Source organism: Talpa occidentalis, unplaced genomic scaffold (assembly GCF_014898055.3).
Source record: "Talpa occidentalis isolate TD23 unplaced genomic scaffold, MPIMG_talOcc4v2.1 talOcc4.8, whole genome shotgun sequence".
NCBI lineage: Eukaryota > Metazoa > Chordata > Mammalia > Eulipotyphla > Talpidae > Talpa > Talpa occidentalis.
In genome coordinates this window covers 103,686,189-103,708,520 of record NW_023605194.1, presented here as the reverse complement: position 1 = coordinate 103,708,520, position 22,332 = coordinate 103,686,189, and the positions used below count along the sequence as shown (strand labels likewise).

Below are 22,332 nucleotides of genomic sequence, written 5' to 3'. Positions count from 1 at the left end.
TCCAGCTCCCGCAGCCGCCGCGGTCCTGTTGCGCTGTCGCCGCCGCCGCCTGGGTGCCTCCGGCCGTGCCTCTAGTTGGGGGCTGCCTCCCCGGCCCCGGGCGCAGACACCATGGTGAGTGCTGCTGCGGGGAGAGAGCGCGATCTCACGCCTGGGCCTCCCCAGGGGACCCCCCAGGCCCCCGGAACTTGTCGCGGGGGCGCCGGAGCTGCCTGGTCCGTGGCCTGAGGCCGGGGCCGGGGCGCTGGGATCGCCGGGCGCGCGGCGCGAGCGCTCGGTGCCAGGGCTCCCTGGCCGGCCGGCCGCCCTGCGCTGCGCTGCGCTTCCCGAGCGCAGGGAGGGGACGCGCCGCCGAGGGCCTGGGGCTTCCAGACTCGGGCCGGCCCTGCAGGGTGGGAGGCTGAGCGCCGGCGGCTGGGGAGACGCCTGGCCCCTGCCTCTGCGCCAGGGTTTTCTGTGTCGGAGCGGTGATCGGCGAGCAGGGGTAAGAAGGTGGCATGGATATGGATAAGCGGGCGAAGACGGGGGAGGGGGGGATCTGGCTCAGAATGGGGAGCAGGCTGCACCCTCACGGTGGCCCTCGTTGGCACCCAGTGCCCGACACACAGCAGAGCCAGAGGGCGGGGCGCAAGGTTAAACCAGCGCCGTGACAGCACCTGCAGCAGCCTCGTCCTCAGGTCTCTTCCCACCTCCAGCTCGTCTTGACGCTCGGGTCCCCCCTGTTTCCGCAGTACGGGTTTGTGAATCACGCGCTGGAGCTGCTGGTGATCCGCAATTACGGCCCGGAGGTGTGGGAAGACGTCAAGTAAGTGACTGACAGCTCTGGCACCCGCCCTCCGCGCGGGCGCCGCCTGGGGGGGTGTGGGGGTGTGGGGGTGTCCTGGGGTGGCCCCAGGAGCGGTTCCCGTGCCTGGCTTCAACCTCAGCTCCCTGCCCAGGTCGCTCAGGCATCCTCCGAGATGCCTCCGCCCGCCGCTCGCGGCTGCAGCTGCGCTCCCACGCTCCTGAGCTGGGACCCAAAAAGGAGGGGTGTCGGGGCGGGGCTGGGAAGGCGAGAGCTTGGAGAAGGAGCCCCTGGGGTCACTGCGGCCTCCCGACCCGGCCTGAGCGTGGGAATGTGCTGCAGCGCGGGGCTGGCGGGCGCTCCCAGGCCCTGGCGGCCCCCAGACTCCCACGCGGAGGGGCCCTGGGGACCTTGGAGCCTCCGAGACATTCTTGCTCACTTTGGTCTTAGAAATGACCTTCGCTGCCTTAAAACTGACAGAGGCAGGCACGTAAAGGAGTTAAGCCTTTTTGATATATAAAATCTCACTTCTCTTGGCACTCAATCACAACTGTGAACCAAGTGTATTTATTTATTCTGAAATAAAGTGAAATTTTGCTTTCATTTTCCCAAAAGCACTCCTCCGCACACTTGTCCCAACCTCCCCACTGTGATGGAAACTAGGAGACCATCCTAGTTTCAGTCTCTTAGTTTCGAGTCTCCAGCTGTGCTCCCAATATTATGCACGTGACCGAAAATACCAGTTACCTGAGTTCAAACCTGTTGGAATGTTGGCTCTCCTGTGTGGGCCTTGCAATGTAACGGAAGTTCTCTTTCTTTTTCTGTCTTACTCTGGTGAAACGTGCATCTAACATACTATATTATATAGGTGACCACAACCAGCTAGATATGCTGAAACCATTATTTATGGATTTTCACATTACAACAACCATCTGTCACATTCAAAGGCAGGGAGAGGGAGTGGTTGCTTGGGCAGAAAAGAACATATTGTCTTTATTAACAATGTTCACTTTATTTTGTTGTATCACATAGATGATGTGACGTTGTGTTCCCCCCCCCCATACATAATTGTTGGCAATCAGTTCTAATAGGACATAGTATACAGTTACATGCTAGTGATTTTTTTATAACTCTCTTTCCATGGGAATCACTAGAATTAAGCAGCAAGCACTAGAAATGTCTCCTTCTCCTGGATCTGCGTCAGTGAACGTTCCTTCATGTTCTGTAACCACTTTGTTACCCACAGCACACATACTCTAAAGAGATGTAGAGGTTTGGAGATTTGGAGTTGAATCAAATGAGAGTTTAGACAATAAAGGTTACACTGGGACTTGAATTTTCTGTTCATCTTTTTTACTACCTTCATAATTTTAATTTTGCTTGGGAAGACAAAATTATGGAGAAGGCAGACATTAAAAGCTAGATTTTAAACAGCATGACCTTAGAATAGAATTATTTTTAAGCCAAGTTGTGAATTTATAAAAGCAACATACATATCCCCAAGCACGTGATGTTCTCTGCAAGGCAAAAATTCTCATGAATTAAACCTACAATGAGTAAATTTAAAATTTTGAGAGCACAATAAAAGATTGCTATTACAGTTAAATAGTCATTATGTATTTAAACCAGATTTAGATCATATCTTATCAATTTAGATTGCTCTTCAATACAGAGATGAGAAATTACACTCCATAGAAAAATGTATCAGAAATTTCAAAAATTAAATATCAAGTTACTTGTTTTTATTGGCTACATTTTCCCCAGAGAAGGTCAAAATATCTAAAAATATACAAATTCCACTGATGTGAGAACTTAACGTTGGCGAGTCATGCTAAAAATATTGTTACATTCTATTTTTAAAAAATATTAATTAATTTTAATTAAATTTTTAATCATTTTAAAATTAAGTAAAATTAAAATTTTATTAATTTATTAGTTTTTAATTAAACATCAATTTCTTTTAGCCACTAATTTATCTTTAAGACACTTCAAAGAGTATTTTTGATCTGTTTAAATACTAATAATTTAAATCATTGAAATTTTTTCCACCAGAATAAAATCATAAGAGTCTTTTCTTATAGAATTACCTCTTCACAGATTATATGAGCTGCAAGGCAATATTACTAATTAAACTAGCATTTGTCATCAGGTGTTAATTTGGAGTCTTTTTTTGTCAAACATCTCTTTTGGTGGAACCATCTTGCCTTGGGTACAGGTGGGTATCTAGACTAGAGAATGTACTTCAGCTTTCTGCATTGAGAGGACTCAAGTAGCTCCCAGGCTCCCAGCCTACCACAATCTTCTTAGGAGATTTTGCTCCCTCCCCCAGACCTCTTATCTGCTGCAGAAGGATTACTGCAGCAAATGGTCCAGGATACTTTCAATTTTAACTTTTTATGAAAAACAATACAGGCAAAAAATTATTTTGGTCTCAGTAAGTACAAAATCACAAACTGTTGTTTATAAAATTTTGTATAATGCTTTTTTGGGCTAGTAAGAAATGGCCAGCCATCCTTTGTGAGAAAGGATGCCAAACATTTAATGACAAATAAACTCCCTTTAATGACAAATAAACCTGTTACTAACAGGTTCCAGACAGAAAATTCTAAGTGGATATGAGCCAACCAACAATATGACCATTTCACAAGAGCTTTAAATTTCTTTAAGGAAAAGAATAATTGTCTAGACCAAGGTTAATCAGTTTCTCTTAAATGGCCAGATTGAAAATATTTACATGTTTCAGATCAAGAATCAATATAGAAGATGTTACTATTAAAATGAAAAATCAGAGCAGATCTGGTACTTCTAAATCATACACAATGGTGAAAATAAATGTTACCTCAATAAAAAATGTAAAAATCATTCTTTGGTCCTGAAACAAACAAAAACAGGTGGTAAGATGGCTTTGATCCACATGCAGACCTCTGACTTAGGTCACATGAAAAAGCAAAAGAGATCTCTAAAGCTATTTCAAATCTTGTGTAATATGTTGGTTTCTTTTCAGTTTCAGACTATTGTTTCAAAAATCCATGGTTCCTAAGTGATGAGAAAAAAAAAAAAAGAGAGAGAGAGAGAGAGCTAATACCTGATTAAATCATCCCTGCTACCCTCCCGTTTGCCCTGGCTAAACTAATTATTACATCAAATTAACTTACTGGGTTCAATTTTAGATTATCTAACTTCATTGGACATAAAGATGAATTAAAAAAAAGAAACAAAACAGAAATCTAAGATGCCTAAAAGTAAAAACAAATAAACAAAAACACCTTCCTGAAAACTATTTTGCCTACAGTGGAAAAAGCCAAGAAATGTTAAAAATAGATTTTAATAGATTTTAAACTCTAAAGTGCTACATACATGGTGTATTTATTAGCCCTTCCAAATTTTACTGGAAGATCTGAGATGAAAATTTTGGTGTGATATTTGAAAATAATGTACTGATGTTATTCGTTGACAATACCTGGAATAATTTCCCTGGAAGACTCTCAGGCATGGTCTCTGTATAAAATATACGTATTGGGTTCAGTATGACTATCTGATTGCCCTATATCAGGGCAGATATTTATTCATTCTTTTCTTTGATTTTTTTAATTCATGCTTTCATGAAGTTTAATTTTTAATGACCATAGTGAAGTTTAATTTTTAATGATCATAGTCCTAGTGTTCAGGCATTGAGGCTAGGAAAATGAATGATAGAACTCTTGCCTCCAAATAAAGTCTAGAGATGTCAGAATATTTTTATTCTACTATTTCTTGATTTTTCTGCCTGTAACTCAAAACATAGAAACATTTGACTGAGAAATATATGTTGATCTTCACTTTAGATTTAGTGTATCTCCCTGAATTCATCATCATGGTTCACATAAACAAATGCTTTGTTTGCTATAAGCTAGTTATGTGATTTCTCAGATTGCCTAAATGTTCCAAGGCTCAACTACAAGGAAGACGTAACAACTACTTTACTTTATAGAATGGTTGTAATATGCTGAGAAATAGCTATAAAGTATTCAACACAATTCTTGAAAAATAACTGTTCAATAAATAAGAGTTATTATTTTTAATTTTATGCTAGGATCAAAGTTTTTCAACTTTTCAGCAAACCTGAAAGATATGATGTCTTCTTTAAATACCAGTAGCTCTCTGATGTCGTCACTACACCAGGCTACGTGGCCCTTCATCACACTAGACCAAAGAGTAACCTCATTGCCATTTTCACTCTTTTTTTTTTTTAAAGATTTATTTACTTATTTATACAAGCAGTGGGTACAGTCAGAAGCGCGGAAGGGTGAGAGAATTCACCAGAGCCAGAGCAGGGAGCAGAACAGGCAGACTGACGAAGTACACTGCTGAGGGGAGCAGCGGGCGGCAGGAGAGGTCTGTGCGCCATGCGGGACCCTCGCCGGTGGCTGGGGATCGAACCTGCGCTGCAGAGGCTGTGGGCAGCTTTGCAGCCTAGCGCTCAATTGCTGCACCACCAAGAAGGCCCATTTTCACTCTTTTTCTCCTTTATCCATGTCATGTGACTGCTACTGGTTCTTTGAACTTAAGGTGCCCCTGGGCTCCCCTCCTTTCATTCTCATTCTCAGCACTGGCCCTGGTGCTGCTCTTGCTAGCTCTTGCAAGGTTTTCTTGTCTCACTGTCCTTTCTGCAGATTATTCTGCTGTTTTTCTGTACACCTTCTACGTGGAATCAGTTCTACCTTATATTCTTCCATCTTTTCTTTGTCCAATCCATTAGGGATGGTATTTGTAAATACAACCTATGTTCTTACTCATTTTATCAAAACAAATAAATGAATGTCAAATAAAAACAAAATGTCACACATTTGCCTTGTTTTAACCAGATATTCATATTCATGAAATTTAATTAAATGTTGGTACCTTTCTGTGTCCTTGCTCAAGTAGGTTTTAATGGTACTTTGCATTGCTGATGATGCTTGAAATTTCCCAATTCCCTTCCTCTCTGCAGATTCAGTTAAGTCCTATATCAGTCATTTGAAAGAGGAAGGACCTTTCTGACTCAATGTTTGCTTTTTTTTTCTTTAAATGATAAAGCTGAGTTTTCAAGAGGTTAAAAGACAGACCAAGACAATTGTATGCAGGAAGCTGAAGAGTCTAGCCCTAATTTTCTAGTGCCAAGTTTACTTCTTTTCAGAGAGAACAAGAGTTAATGTAACATACATGCAAAAAGGAACCCATGTTAATATTCATACTCAGAAACTTCCTGAGTATAAACAAGCAAATTAACATGCAGATCAAAAAAATAGGTAAACCTGATCATTGTTAAAATCAGAGCCTTTCTCTGTAGAAAAAATCTGCCAGTTAGCCTAAAAGATAGAGAAAGGTACAGTGTGTTAGGAGATAATCTCACTAACATTTGAAGTTATGTTTCCAGAAAGAACTAGATGCACAAACCTAAAATGCTACCCCTTCATGCCAGTGCACTCTCTGATCAGGCTCTACCAGAACCTGCACCTTCTCTGCTGAGCAGCATGGTGCCTAGGGAGTAAGTCAGGCCATAACCTTATCGCAGGGATTTTCTTTGATGATCTGAAAGATCCTCCAGAAATCGAAATGGGTCTTTATTTTCCCTGAATTCTGTAATTTTTAAGACTTAAAAAAAATCACAGAACTATAGGATTACCTTGATGTGTCAGACAAGGATATTAATATTTGGATATTAAAATAAGCACCAGAGGAGAAATTTAAAAAACATTGTATTCTCCTTAAAATTACCAAGACCTGGTCATGGAAAACAGTAGCTAAACAATGTTGGTACTTGCAAGGAACAATGTCCTTTCCATTTTCTCACCTCTTTGCAGAATGAGGGGCTTTTGCAAATGTTTGTTAGCATTGTGCTGGAAAGTGATAGTTATGGGTCACTCAGTGCAGACATCGATAGGAGAACCATGTGAGGAAATGAACTCTACAAAGACATCTATATAACTGGCCCAGTTCAGAGGTGACCGCTCAGAAGGTGTGAGTACTTGTGGCATTTCTATTCATTACTCTGCCTTGTTCACTAAGGAGGAAACTGTGTGCTGGTGGGGGGTGTCTTTGGTTCTAGCAAAAGGGAGCCTCTCTTTCTGTATCAAAAGCTATTCAGGTGAAAGAGGTTTCTATTCAAGGCAGAGGAGAAATGTTCTGAAGTATTTGTTTCTCTTTGTTACTGAGGCTTTGGTCCTATTGCATATTCCCATCTATTGCTGTTTGTTGTTGAATCCTGACATATTAAACTGTTGCTTTACTGAAGTTCAGTGTGATCGTTCTTCAAATGAGTCCCAGTGGGAGCCCTTGCCATCCGCATGGCCCATTGCCCTCACACCCTGACTTCATAGGCCAGTTTGCATTCTTCTCACCCCCTCCCATAAACTTAAGTATGTCTCCACTTTGACAGGGAGATGCCAAATGTCACTTAAGGGAAGGGTCTTCTTGTCTCCAGAACTGTGCTTGTGCTTCACAATACATGTCCATGTTACAGAGCAGGGAGAGGGGCACCTCAGAACCCTCAAACCTGCCTGCTCTAAACAGGTTTGGCCATCCACTGCATCAAGACAAAACATATAGACCTTTAATGGAAAGGAACTTAAATACAATTAGTGTGCCATGCAGAAAAGACAAAGAATATAGTTTCCAAATCAAGCACCCGAAGTTACCCATCCCCTTTTGGGTCAATGTCCTGCCAAACAAGGTTGGCCCAAAGCAAGGCCTGAAAGCCTGCCCCAAGTCTAAAGCACCTTCTGGTGGGGGCCAATAGAAAAGGGTCAGAAACAGCCAGACAAGTCTGGGAGGAAAAGAGCAAAATCAAAATCAAGACAAAAGCTGCCACTGTTAACCTCCCCCTGGGTCTCTCACCCACATCTGTGTCACCCAGTCCACGACCAAAAGGCAAGCATGGTTTCTTCACGTGTCTCCCTGCTCCATGTGCCTCTTCTAGGCCTCCTTCTGGCTCCCCATCCTGCTTCCTTCCTTCTCATTCTCTTCTCCAGCTTTTTCTCCTCCCTGCTCAGCTCCAGCCTTCTTTGGAACCTCCCCTTTTCCTGGGGAGCACCCTGTTACAATCAGAGTTTATAATCATGTATTTGTACTGGTATTTGATGAGTGTCTGTCTTGTATCACTAGATTCTAGATTTGATAGCTTCTTTTTCTCTCTCTGTATATATATAGATATGAACACACACATACATATATATATATATATATATATATATATATACACATATGCATATAGATGAAATTTGGTAGGTAGATATTCTATGTATTATCTTTCATTTTTAATTTCTGAGAATAGAGCTTATGCATTCTCATAGCAATTTTTTTTTTGGAAAGCAGAATTTATGATGTTGGAATGATGAAATCTTCAGCTATGATTTAATAATACAAGTTGCATTGAAGTGAACATTTCCTTCTGGAAGGGTCAGAGTTCTTTTATTTCCTCTCCCTTCATACTTGGATATAATGACAAGATTAAAAACATCACTGTCATGTTGCCAATTTCATATATCAAAAGACAATTACAGGACTGGGTTCAGGACAAGGCTAACTCCTTTAGCAAGTGTCCGTGGGCGGATATGTTGTTATTTAACTGATCAGTGTTGTAGATTGTAGAGAAACATTCATAATGTTAAAATTAAATTTAAAAACCAGATGAGAAATATTCCATTGTGTATATGTATCACATCTTCTTGATACAGTCATCTATTTTTAGGTATTTGGATTGTTTCTATTGCTTAGCTGTATGGGGAATATAAATAAGATGAAAATGAATACATTGTGCAAAAATGAAAAATGATGGAAAAAATATATAAAATAAAATAAAATATGAAAAAAAAAAGATGGGAACACACACCATGTCATTCAGTTTTGTTTTTTAGGTTTTTTTTTATACTGTATCATTGTTATTGAGTAACATTGCTTTACAACACTGTGTATGATTCAGGGGTATGGGGGCACAATTCACTAGGTGTATGTTCCCATGCCACACTCACCACCAAGGCACCCATAGGCTCCACCACAGTCCGTTGGAGCTTTTCCCCCTTTACCTTACCCCTCTGGTAGCCTAAGTCCTACAGTCAGATTTCTAGGATTTATTTTGGTTTGGTATTGCCTGTTCCTTTGTCAGGTTTCTCTCACGACATATATGAGTGAAATCATCTAGTATTTGTCTTTCTCCTCCTGACTTATTTTGCATAGCATATTTTGGACACTTACCATGTTTCTGCAGTTACAGTCTTTAATACTTTGTACTTATTATCTTGTATAATCTTCATACCCACTGTAGAAAATATTTGCTCTTTCTTCTTATTTTATAAATAAGGAAATTGAGATTTCAAGACTTTAAAACACTGCCTCAGGCCACTCAGTTATTGTCAGAGAAGGGATTTATACACAATAGGCTTGTAATAGTCATACTATGTGGTTTACCCCAAGGGCATATGATTGTCTTTCTGAAAGACTGCCAATGGCCTGGACATGGACAATATGTGTGTGTGTGTGTATAACATGATACATATAATGTTAGAACTGCCCATTTTTGGTTGTGTTCTCCTAAAATATTCAAACACTTGGACAGGTGACTTTGGCTCATATTTTGAAAGGTCTCACCAACCAACACATCTACTTAAAAAAAATCAGAACCTCAGAAATTTTGAGTACCTTATTTATTTTTTGAATAAATAAAAAGAAGATATGCACACACAGGGTCTAATTGAATTTGTTTGTGTGATGAAGCTACCCCAAATGGTTCAATTGAAATATTTGTGGATGTGTTTTTCTGAATCCAGCAATTACTGATGAGAATTTCTTGGGGCAGGCTGGACACAGGAAAATATGCAATTATGGATCAAGTGCAGTATGACTTGCTTTAGTGCCTGTCACTCATGAGAGCATTTAATGTCACTGTTTCTAGCACGTGGATGACTTGAAAGGAGTGACCTTTAACAACTGCAAAAGGGGCCGAGTAAGAAGCCTTCACTGCATTTACAGGGCCTCTCTTTTTTCCTCGGCTCCCTCAAACTCAAGTCTCTTCTTCTGGGAGTTCAGATTTATTAAGAATCATTAGGTTGTGTTATCGGAAATTCAGAGGCCATTAATGCTTTTTCACCACTCAGAGAAAAGCAAAAAAATATTTAATTTTTCACATTAATTGAATATGTTTAATTTTTAGATATGATGTAAAATTATCTATTTGATAATAGGAGATTTCAATTTTAATAATGATTGAACACAACCCAGCACTTATGATGTGTTTAAGCTCATTAAAAGAAACCATTTCAGGGTTTATTTCCAGCTGACATCTATACATCATGTGCTTTCCTGGGGTCTTTAAAGGATTAGCATCCACTCCTAGATATTTTCTTTTCACTCCTAGATACCTGTGTTCCAAATGGTCTGGCTTTTTTGTTTATCTTATTAAAGACTATCCCTAGTGCCTAGAACACACCTAGCATATTTGCGGACTCAACAGTTATTTGCAGACGTTAAGCCCAAAGTCATTTATTGACTATATATATAAATGTTAATCTTGTTAAAATATGCTTAAAGATATCATTTAATTCGAACATGGGGTGTGAAATAATTTCTTCTTAATTACTGGACCTTTAGATGTAAAGAAATTTACCAAAACAACTCCATTTCAGATATAAAACCATTGCTTATATACTCATTGTAGCTGTAGTAAATATCATTTTATTGCAACTCTTCCCCATCTTTCTCATGTTTTTGTTTTTCAGAAAAGAGGCACAGTTAGATGAAGAAGGACAGTTTCTTGTTAGAATAATATATGATGATTCTAAAACTTATGATTTGGTGGCTGCTGCAAGCAAAGTCCTCAGTAAGTTGACATGACTTTTCTTCTTTGACTAAGTTACACATCAAAGCCCAAAGAAATGCATGGTCTGAGAGCACACTGTTGGGTTGTTCAGGTTGTACACTGCACCAGCCGGCGGGGGGGGGGGAGGTGGCATTCACACACATGTTAGGTTCAGACTACGTTGAGTTCTTTTTCCCTTTTATAAGCTAACTAGAGATGGAGGAGCTCTCTGTCCCTATTGACAGAAAGTCACATGTTCAGAAAGAAAAAAATATTGATAATTAGTATAATAAGTTAATATTATAATAATAACAGTGTTATGGAGACAGCAACATAGTAAATGTACTAGTGTAATTTGCAGAAAATATCTCCAAAACTCCTTTGCAATCACTAGTTCTGTTAGCTCTTGGTAATAGAACAGAGAAACTAAGATCTGCCTCAGACAGAACTCATGAAAAGAAGGAAAATCTTAAAAAAGAAAAGCTTCATGGAAAAAAGTTCTCAAAGCAGTCTCTCTTATTCTCAGAGTACTTGTAACTAGGCTACAGTTTGGATAAAATAGAATGAGACATTTTAGTTTTGTCAAATATAGCTAGGAGAAAAAATACTATGAACTGGAGAACATAACTAGCTCAAAAAAAGAAAGGTAAATTGTTAATACAAAAAATATTCAGCCTCATGGTAATGAAAATTGAAACAAATATGCAATAGTTTTTTATATAAATTAGGCAATTAAAAAAATTAAATCGCTAGTGTAGTTAAGGGGCAGATGAAGGAGAAATTATATATATATTTATCAATCTGATAGTAAATCAAGATGAACTTTTTTGGAGAATAATTATATATCATTAGTCAAAATCTGTTTAAAAAGTGTCCAAACATTTTAGGAATTTTTTTCTAAAGAATTTATTAGATTTATTTGCATTAAGACTTAGGTGTGCTTTTATTATGAAAATTGGGAAAGCCTGTACGTTCAATACATGGAATTAGTTAAATAAATGGTTGCATTACTATGTTGAATATGATAGTGATTAAAATTGATGTTACAGGAAGAAAATAATTCATACAATGATAAGATGTTAATAAAAAGCAGGACATTAGAGTACATGCTATATGCAACCAATTTGCCAAATACACACATTAATACAAAGAAAAACCATTTTTCACTAAGATATGGTCTTATTCATTTGATAGTTTTTAAGATTTCTCTGTAATTTTCAGGAAAAATAAGTATGAATTATGTTTGTAAAAATCAAAAATAAGTAGTTTGTTGTAGAAGTTGAGAAACTGATCATTTTTAAGTACAAATTTATACTGTTAACATGTTAATATGTTTTATTTGTAGATTTAATTATAACTAAATTTTTAAAATTATAATTAAGTTTTCATGTGATTTATATTCATTCTGCACAATAACAGAGACTATTTAATATACTTTTATGTACATTTATCTTTTTTCTTCCAATTAACAATTTTCTACCTATAGTACACTTTTTGTTTGTTGTTTTCCTCTCAAACCTATAAACCAGATCTCAATGCTGGAGAAATCCTTCAAATGTTTGGGAAGATGTTTTTTGTCTTTTGTCAAGAATCTGGCTATGATACCATCTTGCGTGTCCTGGGATCTAATGTCAGAGAGTTTCTACAGGTAAGCAATTTGATGTCTGCTAATCAAAAGTGTTGAGTTCCTGATTCTTAAACACAAGTTCTAAAATTCACGTGTTATCTCAGTTGGATGGGAATGTGGTGTTGCTGAAATGGAATTTACAGTGACTTCCTAATGCCTGTAAAACAATAGTTACTGGATGGTCTTGAATACATTTAGCATCATATTTTTCTTTAACTTTGTATTGCTGATTCTGACTATGCAAAGTGTAAATGAATGTTCTCGAAAATACAATATAACCTTTGAAAATCTGTTGACCTGCCTCTTTGAAACGATCTAAGTGCTAGTGATGGTGGTTTTATGTGTAGATATACAGCATGGTCTGATTTTCTATTTGGTGGCTCTTCCCAGCTTGTACAGGCAGTTACTAGGATTTAAGCAGTGATGACATTCACCGCCAGCTTGTTGTTGAGCAGGAAGCCCCTGGCTTTCTGGGCTCTGCTGTCAAAACAGATTTGAGAACCATTGCTCTAAGTTACGTATTAGGAAAATAGGAAACCTTCCAAAGTCAGCTTCAGGTAAAGCGAAAGATAAACAATGTCCACCTAGGCCTCGGTCTTCTATTGGTGTTAAAATAACCTTGCAAGTTTTTCTTAGTAAATGACATATTAGTTGAGAGACTATTTTTGGAATGACTGCCCTATTTTAAGCACAGGCATGTGTGAGACCCTCTTCTAGAATGTGTTCACTTTGAAAATGATGTGGTTGTTTGTGCAGGATATTTCCCAACTGGCGGCTGCAAGTTGCCATATCTTGCTGGAAAATGATGTCAGGGTGACACTCGCTGAAGCAAAGCCCAGCCACGAGGGAATGTAAACTACGTTCGGACAGGCTGCATTATTGATTTAACAGCCCAAATAAGAACTTTAGTGTTTAATCAGAATGTCTGTTGTTTACATAGTGACATTTTTCTTATAAACTTAAAGCAGATTTAAATCACGGAAACCGCTTTGCTGCCCTCGGCGGTGGGTTTACCAATTACTGGTGTCAGAAAAGCTGTCGCTGGGAAATGAAGGTGCTGCCAGGAGATGCTTAAACTTCAGCTGGTTGCATTTAAATGTTTTATTTTCAAGCTTGTTATTTTTTTTTTAAATTTATTTATTTATTTATTTATTTGTTTATACAACCACTGGGTACAGTCAGAAGTGCGGGAGGGTGAGAGAATTCACCAGAGTCAGAGCGGGGAGCAGAGCAGGCAGAAGGACCGAAGTACACTGCTGAGGGGAGCAGCGGGCGGCAGGAGAGGTCTGCGCGCCATGTGGGACCCTCCTACGGTGTCCGGGGAGCAGCCGGGGATCGAACTGGTGCTGCAGAGGCTGCGGGCAGCCTCGCAACCCAGCGCTCAACCGCTGCGCCACCGGGGAGGCCCCCTCAAGCTTGTTATTTTTAAAGGATGAAAGTTTGATAGTATTTGATGAAAGTATTTGAGCATTTGGGATTTTTGAGGATGTATCTCATGATTTAGTACTTTTGTTTACCACCTTATTAGCAAAGTTTCACCTTGAAGTTTCTCTGTCTTCATTTTAGCTTTCTCAGTGAGCATGTCTACCTACAAAGCAAATATTCACATGGTGTTATTATTACTTGCTTACATTTGTTCCTTATGACTATCTGCTGGTCTTGTAATGGCGCAGCAGGTGACTCCCCACTAGGAGAGTCTCCGTATTCTAGAGCCGTCTGCTGTTCAACAGGAGAGCCATTAACCAGAGTGGCCATCAGCACTTGAAGTGTGATGTGTTGGGTGTGAAATGGACACCAGATGCCAAAGACAGTACAAAATGAATGCAAAGTAGCTCATCAATATTTTTCTTTGACTACAAGTGGGAATGATAATGTTTGGGATACGTTGAGTTGAGTTACATAAAATATATTATGAACATTAATATCACCTGTTCCTTTTTTGCTTTTTTTTTTTTAAACATGCTACCAGAAAATTTCTCATTTCATATGGGATGAGTCTTAATTGTGGCTTGTTTAGAGGCTTGTATTTCCACTAGACAGCATTATTTTAAATAGTTCTAAATCCTTTCTCTTCAAAGTCAGTTGGAAGCTATAGTTGATAATCATTAAGTTACAAACATTTTTCTCTTTCTTTCTGTGTGAGTGTGGACAATGAAGAAACTAGAAAGTTAGAATACTGTTAAGTTTTCAATATTGTACAGTCAATATTATACAATTCATTTTTTTCTGAGTCTGGCATTATATATCTTAATGGCAAAATGAACGTATTCAACTACTGCTTTTCTTGAAATTAGAGATTTGTGTTATAGTTAGACTAATTAAAAAGAAATTCAGTGGGCTTATTTTTGTATAAGTGACTATAAAATTTAAAGCAACTGACTTTCGTAGGTTGTTTTAACCTTTGAAATTAAAACTGACATTTTTGATTACATAAATTAATACATAAAAACGTTCTTTAGGATAGACTTCAAGCCTTAACAAAAAGAATAAAATAAATTTAGGCCCCATTTGAAGAAGATTTTAAAGATTTTTCTTTTTCACCCCTCTAATTTTAACCTGTCACCAAATCCTTATCTGTTTCCTAAATGAGGACTTTTCAGGATTCTGCTACTTTTCCTATTGCTCTTACACTTCCAGGGAGGCACCTACCATTATCTTCCTGTCTCTCTTGATGAGCCCTCCAATATTTTCATTCTGTAACTCCAGTGAATTTTTCTAACACAAAGTGATATCTGAGCACTTCATTTATTTGCCAAAACCTTTCAATTATTTCCATTGCTTTTTGGAAAATGCCAAAGACAATTAAAATGGTTGAAGCTATTTATATCCTCTGTTATTTCTTCCTCTTCTTCCCAAACCAGCCAAACAGCTTTTTTTAGAACGGTTTTCCTTATTTTGCTCTTTCCATCATCGGGGTTTTTGTACCTGCTCTTCCCTCTGTCTGAGACACTGTTCCTGTTCTTTTCCACCTAGACAAATCCTATTCATCCAACTGGTCAAATTCTTCCAGAAAATCTCCACTTCTCTCTCTCCAATCTCTACCCTGTCAGAGTCAGGGTAATTGGTATTTCTCATGTTTCCATAGTACATTCTGTTTCTCTAACCACAGTTGTTCTCACACTGTATTATCATTTCCTGTTTATTGGACTGGAATGTAAACTTCATGAGATGACAGATTCAGTATAATCTTTTAATGATGGTTTCTCCATAGATGCAATCTGTGTATCTGGGAATGAATGAATATATATATATATATATATATATATATATATATATATATATATGTATATATATATATATGTTTTTAATGAACATTTACTGTTTGTGCAAAAATAGGAAGCAAATATGCCAGTGGCTCATGAGAATTATTTGATCAAGAATAGCAAAATCCCATATTGAGTGAGACTATGTAACACTATTTAGAAATGAATCATGGATTCATATATAAAAGACTAAACACACATTGACCAATTTCCCTTTCATGTGGACACGACAAATAATTGTTCATTAATTAATTAGTGAGATGCATTATAACTGTTGGAACCTTTAAAATTTTCATCCCGCCATTTCCATTTCAAGCTCTATGGGAACAATAAAATAATAGCTACTGAAATGATGACACAAGAGAACTTGAACTTAGGTTGGGCAGCTCTGCCCACTCATTATTGTTGCAAGGATGACTTCCCAGGAGTGGTTCTTCCCAGCCTTTATTATTATTAAGAATGGCTGTCTACCACATATAAACATTTTTTTTGCTCTTTCAGTAATTTTAAAAGATTTTGAATACCAGACACAGTGTTTCATCAGCAATCAGTAAAGAGTCTTTGAATGATAGAACTAGTTAATTCTGAATTGCATGCATATAATTTTTTTATTTGGCCCCGACTTTTTTTGAGGTAATACTGCAGTTCATTTATAGAAATTTTATATTCAAAGACACACTCTCTAGATATGTCTGTAGTTTAGCTCCAGAAAAGCATTTGTTTTTCACAGTGAATTTTAACTTCTTTTTTTTCTTTTTGGTTTGTCGATTTAAATAGTTTGGCAATTTAAAATGTCTAGTTTCCACTAGACATTAGACAGGTGGAATTGGTTTTACTTAATATCTTACAAAATCATTAACTTGTGGAATATGGGCTAAAAGTAGGTGATACTTGGGATTTATTAGATTTTGGTTGATTTATTAGATAGAAATATGACTTATCAAAAAGAGATTTAAAAAAGATGTTATTTTTAATTTTGTGTTTTATATATTTTGCCTGGATAAGATAAGACCATATTTCAGCAAAAATATGTTTTCTATTTTGCCACTTTATTTTAGGGATGAATGTGTGATGCCATGATACTGCCCTAGATTTCGACTTGAAACTTCTAGTGTACTGATAAAAAAAAAGTGGTGAGAATATGTAGATTTGAAAGCTTCATAAGAAAACAACTAGTAAGCATTGTCAAATTTGACAATATTTTAATATTTCTACCTTAGCCCATGCTGATCCCTACTTTCTAATGTCCTATTGCATTATTGCAGTTTCATTTTCCAAAATTCCCTGCACTGATATCTCCCATCTCACATGGTCCTGCAATGTAATTTTGCCCTGCCCCCATCACACATGGGTCCCCCTTTCTTTTTTCCCCCTGAATCTAGGAAATCTAGCCAATAAATCTTGAAACTTTCCAGGCTAGTTCATAAGAAGTCTGAGTATCTAGGAACGGATACTCCTAGGATGCTCTCTTTAGGAACACAGTCTCATGAAATGAGAAGCCCAGGCCATATGGACAGGCCATGTACGGGCTCTCCCTTACTTGAAGCTGTTCCCCACAAAGAGGCAGCAACATCCACCTGAGTAATTCATCTTGGGAAGCCAGCCTGGGGGAGCATCATGATAACCCTGAGTCAGACAATCCACAGACCAATGACAGATAATAATAAATTACTCTTTTAAGCCAATGCATTTTGGGGTGCTTTGATCTGAAGTAATAGATATTTGGAACAGCACTCTATTGGTTTTCTTCTTATTCTTGCTTGTCTGTGCTAGTATGTATGTGTACCCTAGTACACATGTTTGCAGATGAGCAAGAAGCTTTTCAATGCTTATGCAAATTATTTGGGGGAAATATGAGGATTTTCCTGAATAGCTGTGAAATTCTAATCTTTCCCTAAATATTTATATTTCTTAGAAATATTGTACCATTCATTTTATTTTTAACTTTTGAATCAAAATAATTGTCTCAACATCCAAAATGTCAATTTTTAAAACTTGCAATTTTAAAATTGACAAGTGAGCACTTATAGAAGAAGAAAAGTGTTTTAGAACTATAACAAGACTGTTTTCACTTGAGTAACTGGTATATCTCTTCATGTTCCACAAAATAATAACTGTCAAATATTGTATCATATAAGCTGGGGTTTTTTTGCTGTCACTATAAAGCAGAAAAATAGGTGAAATATATGCTACAGCATATTCTGACTACTTGTCTTTTTGTGTTTAATTAAAATAATACCTTTGGAAGGATGCTAATGATAACTGTTATGTAGCTTAAAAATCTCCATTTAAATAATTGTGGTGAGTCGGGTATAGCTTCTTTTGAAATTGGGCCCTATATTTAAAAAAAAAAAAAATCTCTCTTTTTAACCGGAAGATTATTTCTCATGAAGCAGCTCCAAGATAAAAAGGCAGGAAACATGTCATTAAAGCATTAACTTCTACTACTTACACCCTGACCTTGGTGTTTATATGAGATTGAGCTTTCCACTTTATTTAGGTCTTGCTTATTTAAATTTTTCACGTTCAAATTCTAAAGTGACTTCTTGCTTATAAAACTTAACAAAATATTTTTCAAGTTACATGGTTTTCATAAATAGATGTTTCTTGTTTTTCAGAGGTATGAGAAATAAAAAGAAAGGAAATGCTGTGTCTTATCCTTCTTCCTTAAAAAAAAGATTCATAATGACTGGTTTTTAATATTTCATCCAGATGTGAGCATCAGTTATTTTCTCAAATAACATACATGACACCCTTCTGCTCATGCACTAGGATAAGGATTCTTGGAGACTAAGAAATATCTCTCAGCATTTTCAAGACAAGGCCTTACTCTATCTTTTTAGGTGGATTATTTTGCCATTTTTAATTAGAAGCCCTGGAAACAGGGAAACAGGTAGTGAATTCCTGAAAAGTTTACCTTTGTAATTATGTATGCATTTATTTTTGCCATGTATATTACGAAGAGGAAATCTGAATTTTTTGAAACATTCCAAGATTTTTGAAAATTAAGAACTTTACACCACATCTCAAAGGAATAATAAATTCTCTTTTTTGTTGCACAAATCTGTGTTGCATACTAAATCTATAGAACCCAACTAGAGTGTGCTAGGGCGCCAGCAAGAATTTTTCTTCTGCAAATGATAAATGCTATGTGACAAGATGAAATGGACTTTTGGAAAGCAGAATTCCTAAGTAGAAAAAGTACATTTATTTTGCTTGTAGAAAAAGCCTTAAAATGATATCTGAACACTGAAAATCTCAGAGTAACCTTTTGGCATCGTGAGGCAGAATAAATAGAATGACCAGCTCTCTATCTGTTCCTGTCTTCTAATTTTATAAAGCTAAGACAAACAAAATAAGACCACATTTGAAGTTTGTTTTATTTCCTGGGTATCTGCTGTGCTGAGATACATGTGTTTACATTTTTTCTATGTCTCTTTTATGTATATATTTCTTTGTAATGGGTCATTTAGCTCTTTTTTCTCTATTCCCACTTGGATATATTTAGAGATAAAACAATGCACGCTTTAATAGGAAACCCCCTCAGTACACATCCCTACAGAAACACGGCTGCATAATTAACTTCCTGTGGATTGTAATGTATAATACGGGGCATGGTTTTCTCTTAGATATTTTGAGAATCTTATTTGGGACCTCCTCAATTGCTGCAAACAAATTTAGTCTTACTCTGCAATATAAATATACTCAAGTTAGAATAATTTAATTTTTAATCCTGAATTCCATTTCCCATAATAGCCAGGCTGTAGTAATCACTTTAGTTTTTGAGGGAATAAAACCAAGCAAAGGAAGCTGTAACTAAAGAAATCCCAAGGGTATTTTTTGTGTTATATACTATCTAAAGAAAATCAATACTACAGTAAGTGATATTAAATCTTTTACACTCCAGGAAAGCACTTTCCTTGTCCATTTAATTAATAATATGTTCAATAAAGTAACAAATCTTGGGGGAGTTGGTTCCCGCAGAGACTTAAGAGATGAACATTCTGACTTAGTCTGTTTAGGTTTTCCACTTTCTTTCAGGTGATCTGTTTCAGCAACATCTTATTATCGATGTTAATGCCTTAATGTTATCAATACCTTTATTTAAATTAAAATGAACTCTTCATGTAAGTGCAGTTCCTATTTCTGACTTGTGGTGTAACAGTCTTGGGTCATCCTGGCTAGTTTCTGGCCTTCAGTCCCATCACTCTGCAGCTCATGTACACGTCTCTGTGGTCACCGCTTCATCCTATCTGTTCAACTGTATTAGTTTCCTGCATTAGTGCTGATAACACCATAAGTCACAAGATGAAAATAGATGACAATGAAAATATCTGTGTATGGACTGACAATATATTTTGTAGGGAAGAAATAACAAAATATTTCAATTTTTTGTTTGACTCAAGATTTTTCTTTTAAAATAAGTTATAACAGTGCATTAGGAAGTTTCCACAATGCAGCAAAATTTGATTTTGACTCTGTGGGAAATGCAGAAATATAAAGCTCTTTAGATGATTTTTTTCCCCCACCAAATTTTCTCCCAACTTTTGTACCATCATTAGAAGTGTAAGAGATCTGGGAGGATTATGGAGAGCAACCTCACGTCTCCCTTCTCAGGGAAGAATTTCCAGAAGAACTTATATTAGGAAGAACCTTTGTATACAACAAAGTTAAAAAAGGTTTTAGTTTTGCTGGGGCTTGTAGTTTATTATATAAACTGCCCAACACTTCGCCTCTGCCATATTGGATACTTTCACAAGGCAACAGCAACCTCTAGAGGTGATCAGGGTGAACTGAAGATTTCTTTAAGAACTGGCCTTACTTGATTATATTGTAACAAGGATCATTTGAGGACCAAAGCAAGGACCATTATGCATGAAGGCAATTCAAAAAGAAACCAGTCACCCAACTGAGGTGATTATCGAAACGTTTATCTAGATCAGAATGTCAACCTTCCCCACCTAACTCTGGTCTTATTTTCACTTTCTTTGGATTCCATTCTTTCAATATGAGTTGCTGGCTCATTTATTTATGTGTCAGAAGTCACGTTGTCCATTCATTGGTGCCATAAGTCACGAGCTGCTGAAAATCTGGGTCTGTGTATCTGGATTTGTAGCCTCCTGTCTAGTCTCCAGTCTGAGTGCACAGTGGGTGATGGAAGCTCATGCAATGTTTATAAAATGAATGACTGATTGAATGGAGGGAACAGACAATTAAAGCACAGCGCCGCAGGAGCCTTGGTAGAGTATTTCTCAAATTTGGGTTTGCTGAGAGTCACCTCATACTTCAGTTTCTTCCTGATATCTCACGGGTTACTTTTGTTTCCCTAAATTGGCTTCTTGGAGATATTTGAAAAGAGAACCATAGTTCAGTGTTGGCCTTTCTCCAACCCCCTCTCAGATGCTTTCTTCTATGCTCACAGTGTTCTGAGACTGTTTAGTTTTTCCCATTCTGTTTAACAATCAATAATTACCAGTTATTGAGAAATTACTCCTACCAAATGAATACATACCAACACATACAAGTGTTGAAAACAAATCAAATTTATTATCCTATACTTTAGTAGGTTGGAAGTCCCAAGTCTAACTGAGCTGTATACAGGTGCCAACAGGCTGTGGTGGTTTGTTTTTTGTTTTTGGCTTTTTTAAGCTCGAGGAGGTTAAGCGTGGCCTCACTCACCCAAGTGTTGACAATTCATTCCACGGGGTTTCAGGACTGGGGTCGGGGTACCGTGCTGCCTGCAGCTGGGGGCTGGCTAAGGTCCTCAGGCCTCCCAGCAGCCCTTGCTGGGAGGCTCGGACATCTTGGGGCCAGCAGCTGACCGCCATTCCCTTCTCATGCTGCTATTTCACAGTCCTCTGCCATCGCGATCTCTATAGCCAGAGAAGAGTCTTGGCTTTTAAGGACCCAGTTGCTCCTGGTATTAGGATGGGCCCTCCCAGGTAATCTAGGGTAATTTTCCTGACTCAAGCAAGATCCATCCAAAAACTTCATCCCCACTGCAAAGTCCCTTGTCATTTGAGGTCCCATTCAAAGGGGTTAGGGCTGGACATATTTGAGGCACCTGTTTTGCCTTTTACATCGGGAATGTGCTGTGTTTTATACATTACTTTAGTTATCTCCATTCTCTCAGAAGGAATCAAGTCCTAGGAAAGCCGGGTGCATTCGAGACTATAAAATGACAGCATCATTATTTTAATCCAAGTCTGCTTGATTCTAAAGCCACCTTGCTCTTAACCCCTATACCATGCTTCCTGTGAGTGTTCCCTACCACATACCAATACTCACACACAAACTATGAGCTAAGTGCAATTTGAAAAATCATGGTGGACCCAGGAAATGGTGTAGCTTGCACCTTTTCTCCTGGTGACCTTTATACATTCACTTTTGTGTAGAGTGAGGAATATGGTATTCTAGGGAATTTGGCATGTTTGAAATTAATGGCAAGCGTACAGAATAGAAAATAGTTATCAGTGAATTTATTCAAATTCACAATTCAAAGTTAATTCCAAGACTTCACTTCTGGAAAGCCATGGTCTCACGAATATACCTTGATTGGAGACCACAGATGAACATGAAGAAATTACACTGCTTTTTTTTTGAATGTTTTAAATTTATAAAATGTTATGGCACAAAATAATATGCTTATATCTTCGTGTGTTTGTAACTCTGATTTTTTTTAAAGTTAATAATTGAGTGTAGGATTGCAGTGTAAATAGCAGGTAAGGTGTGATCCCTTTGCTAATTACATGTTGCTTATCCTAGTATGTGTGTGTGTGTGTGTTTGCTTCAGACTCCAGTAAATATGCTTATTTATGTCCTTTATGTTTCTTTCTCTCCTACTGCA

General features: G+C 37.7%; 1 protein-coding gene across 1 annotated transcript in view; it reads left to right on the top strand.

Annotated features, from left to right (window-relative positions):
* GUCY1B1 (guanylate cyclase 1 soluble subunit beta 1) overlaps positions 1-22,332 on the top strand; it is a 35,952-nt gene continuing 13,620 nt past the window's right edge. Inside the window, exons 1-4 of the mRNA XM_037495704.1 lie at positions 1-114; positions 732-805; positions 10,516-10,616; positions 12,125-12,243. Of these exons, the coding sequence (XP_037351601.1) occupies positions 112-114; positions 732-805; positions 10,516-10,616; positions 12,125-12,243 (297 nt within the window). The 5' untranslated portion in view covers positions 1-111. The remainder of the gene's footprint in view (positions 115-731; positions 806-10,515; positions 10,617-12,124; positions 12,244-22,332) is intronic.